At 50.0% G+C, this 5343-nt stretch overlaps 2 protein-coding genes across 2 annotated transcripts; one reads left to right on the forward strand and one right to left on the reverse strand.

Moving 5' to 3' along the window:
• Window positions 1-581: 581 nt before the first annotated feature.
• Window positions 582-2348, forward strand: GLRG_11903 (major facilitator superfamily transporter; the record flags this gene model as incomplete). The annotated part of the gene is made up of 3 exons (XM_008102593.1): window positions 582-776; window positions 873-1259; window positions 1353-2348. The coding sequence occupies 3 exons, from the start codon at window positions 582-584 to the stop codon at window positions 2346-2348; spliced, it is 1578 nt and encodes a 525-aa protein (XP_008100784.1).
• Window positions 2349-3036: 688 nt separating this feature from the next.
• GLRG_11904 (cytochrome P450) lies at window positions 3037-4959 on the reverse strand (the record flags this gene model as incomplete). Its single annotated transcript, XM_008102594.1, has 3 exons — window positions 3037-3597; window positions 3675-4465; window positions 4539-4959. The coding sequence occupies 3 exons, from the start codon at window positions 4957-4959 to the stop codon at window positions 3037-3039; spliced, it is 1773 nt and encodes a 590-aa protein (XP_008100785.1).
• Between the last annotated feature and the right edge of the window lie 384 nt (window positions 4960-5343).

Genomic DNA, 5343 nt, shown 5'->3' on the forward strand with positions numbered 1-5343 from the left:
CTCTAAATTATATATTTATAGGCTTCTAGCTTTTATATTATAGTAGTTAGCCTTAAATAAGCTTGTAAACGTAGTAAGTTTTAGTGTAGAACTAGGGATTAAGCTACACTTTTGCTTACCTACTGTACACTCACTACAAGGACAACCTGGTTATTGATAGAAACTAGGTGGCCCGTTCGCCGCAGTCTCCTACAGGCTTCTGGTGTGATCGTCAGAGAAGTCATGCGATTTATCATTGTGCCATATGGGAGAGATAGTTATTATCGAGTCAGAAGAGCATCGTAGAGCCTGCTGTGCTCTGCAGCCAAGTCTTGTCAACTATTGCTCTGTTGTCCGGCAACATCGTGTTGCATATACGTACTATTTAGATGACTATGTTTCAGGAGGTCCTAACTATCAGTCCCGCTAATCATGGTTATGCCAGTCATAGCCCTCTCGAAGAGCCCCATGCATTCGTAGTTAATGCCTATATCAGAAGAGAGAAACTACAGGGTACTCCTCTGAGTTCTCAAGGCGCCTGAACATGACTTTAATGGTTGGCTAGTTCACCATAATTTTTTTCTCTATCTGTACTTCTTACCATGTCTGACCCCCCCATGCTGCTGCTGCAGCTTACTTCGTGGAAGTTGGAGATGCTTGAGCAACAAGAGTTTGATCAAAACAGTGTAATGAGTACGCTAGAAGACGTTCCACTGTGCAAGATCGAACCCGCGCAAGAAGCGGTTCCTCAGTCGTCCGATGAGGCTGTCATTTCTACCGGTGTAGAACCGAAGTTGGTATGGACTTGACAGTCGACAGAAGCCTTCAACATCATCAACAACTTCTTCTTGTATCCGTCCCACTTTGACTAATATGGTTTCTCGCCGATGCAGGTCACTTGGCAATTGGACGATGCGGACAACCCTCGTAACTGGACAAGAAGGGAAAAGTGGACGAATCTTGTCATGGTGTCTCTCATCTGCTTCATGTCACCACTGAGCTCGACGATACTCGCGGCCGCCCTGCCTCGTATCGGGAGTGACTTGCACCTAACGAGCGAGGTTGAGCTGCAGGCCATCTTCAGCGTCTTCACCTTGGGCTACATCGTGGGGCCGGTCTTCTTGTCTCCGCTGTCTGACATTTACGGGCGGGTGATCGTGCTGCAACTCTCCAACGTTGTCCATCTCCTTGCGAACGCTGCCTGCGCGGCAGCCATGTCAAGCACCACCCTCATCCTTCTTCGGCTGGTAGCTGGCATGGGAGGATCTGCAAGTTTGATAGTATGATCCATGTTCCTCTCATACAAGTGCGCCTATAATACAATATAGTTGTAGCAAGTTGGTGCTGACAATATGGGTGCCGCCTGGAATTAGATTGGCGGAGGCGTGATCGGGGAAACGTTCAAACCCGACGAACGCGGGTCCGCCGTTGCAGTCTACTCACTCGCACCCATCGCCGGACCGACACTTGGCCCTATTCTAGGCGCGTTCCTCGTTCAGCGATTCGGGCTGCCGTCCGTGTTCCTCTCAACCTCGATAGCGTCAGCTGCCTTTGGCGCTATAGGCTTTTTCGTCTTGCGAGAGACAAATTCTCGTTGCCTCCTAAGGGACAGGGCAGCACGTCTCCGCAAGGAAACTGGCGATTCCGCTTTTCATACGCAGTGGGACGACCAGAAGATCAGCCGTGTCTTTGTCATAGCCATGCGCCGGCCGTTCTACCTACTCTACACTCAGCCCATGGCTATGCTTCTCGTCTTCTTCCAATCCTACCTCTGGGGTCTTTTATACTTGGCCTTCTCAATCTACATATACATCTTTACTGGCGTCTTCAGACAATCAGTAGACACGGCATCCCTCAACTACCTAGCCTTCCTTGCCGGCAACATCGTATCCGTCTTGATTAGCGGCACAATCTCCGATCGCATCTACCGGGGTTTAAGGGCCCGCCTCGGCAGAGGCGTCGATAAGGCAATCTTCCGGCTGCCCATGACCGTCCTCGGCGTCGTAGCCTTCGCCGCGGGCCTGATCGTCATAGGCTGGGCGGCGCAGCAGAGAACCTCAATTCTCACGGCAGATGTAGGTGGCGCTCTTTTCGCCATGGGGTCTTTCACAGCCTACCAGTCCCTGCAAGCCCTTATGATCGACGCATTCGGCGTCCATGCCACGTCGATATTGTCGGCCGCCGCCATGGTGCGCAGCCTTGCGAGCTTCTTATTCCCCCTGGCTGCGCCTGCGCTATTTGCCCGGCTGGGCTTTGGCTGGGGTCATACACTCATTGCGCTCGTTGCCCTCTTTTTCGGAGGCGCCACGGTCGTGTTGACATGGTGCCTGGGAGAGCGTCTCACGATTGAGCTTCCCACGGACTTATAGCATTTTTTTAGCAAGATGAATATGGCCCTAATTCTTTACATTTGTATTTGCCATTACCTTTTATCTTCTGCTTGTTTGAGCTTGTTGCGTGGTGAGTAGGCGTTGCGCCGGTTTCCTGGACGTTTGGCAAGGAATTTTGGTCACTGAATACATGGACTCATTATCTAAATCTAGGGGTAAAATTGGTGTAGAAGGTTTCATAACGTGTGTCTGCAATTTTTCGGTCGATAGAGCTTCAAGAGTGAGTAGATTGAGGTGTTTGTTTATTTATTGAATACCTGTTTTGCCGCTCACGGGGCCTCTAGGGTTACTGACCAAAGCTGAGGGAAACTGTATATATAATAAGGGCGAGATAGAAAACACCAGCTAACATGGTAGAGAAACACTATAGGAGAGGATAATACTTGGAGATCTTTAAAAAGGTACTATAGTCACTATAGCTACCATGCACTCCTGTAGCTTTCTAGAAAACAGAATAGTACAGTCCTAACCTCAATGCCTGTGTACATAGCTAGACCTTTTGCGCGTAAACCAAAGGCCTCTTGCAGCTTGAAAAACTCCGAGATATACGGATTGTAGCAGCTTTAACCTGCTGACCAAGCCCGAAATCAAGATATCTCAATCACTTAGAGACACTAATTCCATCAGTGATTGACCATGCTGGACAATTACACTATTATCTGACTTTCTAGTTTATAAGGTTGTCCGTCTCTAGTTTTCCGGCACCTGCCTCATGGCCAGACCCGTTTTCTCTCTTCACTAAACGAATCTTCACAGAGTATGGATCATACATATGGACCGTCATAACAGCATATGAGCTGTTTACTGCAGCATTGGCTCTCATTCTCGCCTCGGCAGAACTCTCCCCTTCGTTAGGCATAACCTCGAGCCTGTGCGACGAGAACATTGCCGCGAGAGCCGCGACAAGCCCGACTTGAGAGAACCGCCTGCCGGGACAGGCACGTTTGCCCTCCGACCAAGCCAGAAACGCGCCGTCCGGGGGGGGCTGTACGCGCTCGTGCTTCTGGCCATCATCGGCCGTCGGCCTCGCGATCCACCGTCCCGGGTTCCAGAGCCCGGCACCTGAGCCCCAGATGGATTCGCGGACCTGAATGCTGGGCATGTTGACAAAGACGTTTGTGTTGGGCGGTATGCGGCGGTTTGATCCGTTAATCGAAAGCGTTACCGCCGCAGAGGTGGTGCATTTTGGCACCACGGTTACCGACGGATATAACCGAAGGGTCTCAAGCTAGAATGATAGAAACAGACCTATTAGATGATATTGGGATCCTAGTCAAATACTTGACGAAAGAGGATTTCACCTACTATGACAGCTTGACATCTCGGCAAGCGAGAGTATAGCCCCATGAAAGCTTCCTCCGACATCCAGCTCGCATCAGAAGCAATAACTTGATCAATTTCTTGGATTAACCAATCCTGCGTTTCAGGATAAGCCGACAGAAGATATAGGGCAAATGAGAATGTATGGGCCGAGGATTCGTGACCCCCTAATGCGTATGTAAAGAGGTTCCCGCGGATTTCCGACTCATTCAGCCAGACGTCCGTCTTGGGCCTGTATTGCGATTCTTTGCTCCGTTCTACCATGAAGCTAAGAAGGTTTTGGCTCTTCCTAGTATTATCGCCGCTTATTAAGCTTTGACTGGTGGTGATCATTTCGTCGAGATACTGCTGCATCTCGATGATGGCTTGGCGAAAGGTACGGACCTTGGACGGCAGGGGCAGGTTGGACAATCGCATGATTGACCAAGGGATCAGTCGAAGCATCAAAATACCCCTGATGCTCGTGTATAAGCATGTCTTATAGCTCAAGGAGTGTCCCGCGGGGATTTGTTCTTGCTGTTTGAAGTCATAGGCAACGCCATAGCAGACTCGGGTGAAGACGTGCAGATACAGCTCGCGAATGTCCTCAATAGGATCGAGAATACGACCTTGGCTAACTGCTTCATAGTACTGCACCATCTGTCGTGTCTGCCTGAGGGCTTCTGCCCAAACTAGGCCGTTGGTTCGATCACTTAGGGTCGCAACAGTAGCCTTCCGGTGACGGGTCCAGTCATCGCCGTCTGACGAGACTAGGCTCGTCCCCAATACATCCAGTACTTCTATAATGACACAAGTCAGAACTGGACCTTTGGAAACCTATTTGGGGCTCGAAAGCAGGCGGGCATCTACTGGCATAGTGACTTATCTTGGGGAAGTCATTAGTGTATTTTCGTAATATTTGATCGGATACGTGGTGATCACAGGTGTGAATTTCCACATCCCGGGGTGTGGCATTCACAAAAGTAAAACCATATTGCTTATGGACCGTAGATTCAGTTCCTCCAGTGGTACGGTCTATCCACGTCCAGTCGAGGGTGCTATATCTCGTCCAATCGCCCAAGCCAAAGGGAAGGCGTTGGAAGAATGGCGCGACGCGTTTGCAGGTGATGATCCACAGGGGGTTGAAGGAGCTAACGGGGCTCCAGACGACCGGGATCCCGATTTGCTTGGCGATGCGTACGTTCCGAACCAGAGAGAGGATGGAACGGCAGAGGTAGCTAAGGAGATACAGCGCATAAACGAGAGCTGCGGTGGTGATAATGGAAGCCATGTTTGATTTCGCGATGGATTTGTTCTCAGATTGGGCTGGCGGGCACCGAGCGAGTGTGTGGATAATAGGGTTGTGTTTCCAGGGGCACCGAGCGGGATATATGAACTACTTCAAACCTACACGGCGTTTTTTAATATTATTAATTTTAATGGAATATACTCCTGGCGCCATTCTGTTTGGAACAAATGCCGCATGACGCAGAATACCCATGGTAGTACTTGAGTCATTTGATATGGCTGTTGTGCTCTGGAGGAAAAGGTTAATTGACAATGGGATGGCTAGTATGTATTGGCGTAGAGGTGCCAGGGTCTCTAAGCAGGCATTCAAAGTATGGTAGTAAGGGAGAGGCGGGCTACCGCCCATTTGCATCCTGAGCAGCACCAA

The sequence above is a fragment of the Colletotrichum graminicola genome, assembly GCF_000149035.1.
Source record: "Colletotrichum graminicola M1.001 genomic scaffold supercont1.184, whole genome shotgun sequence".
In the NCBI taxonomy this organism is placed as follows: domain Eukaryota; kingdom Fungi; phylum Ascomycota; class Sordariomycetes; order Glomerellales; family Glomerellaceae; genus Colletotrichum; species Colletotrichum graminicola.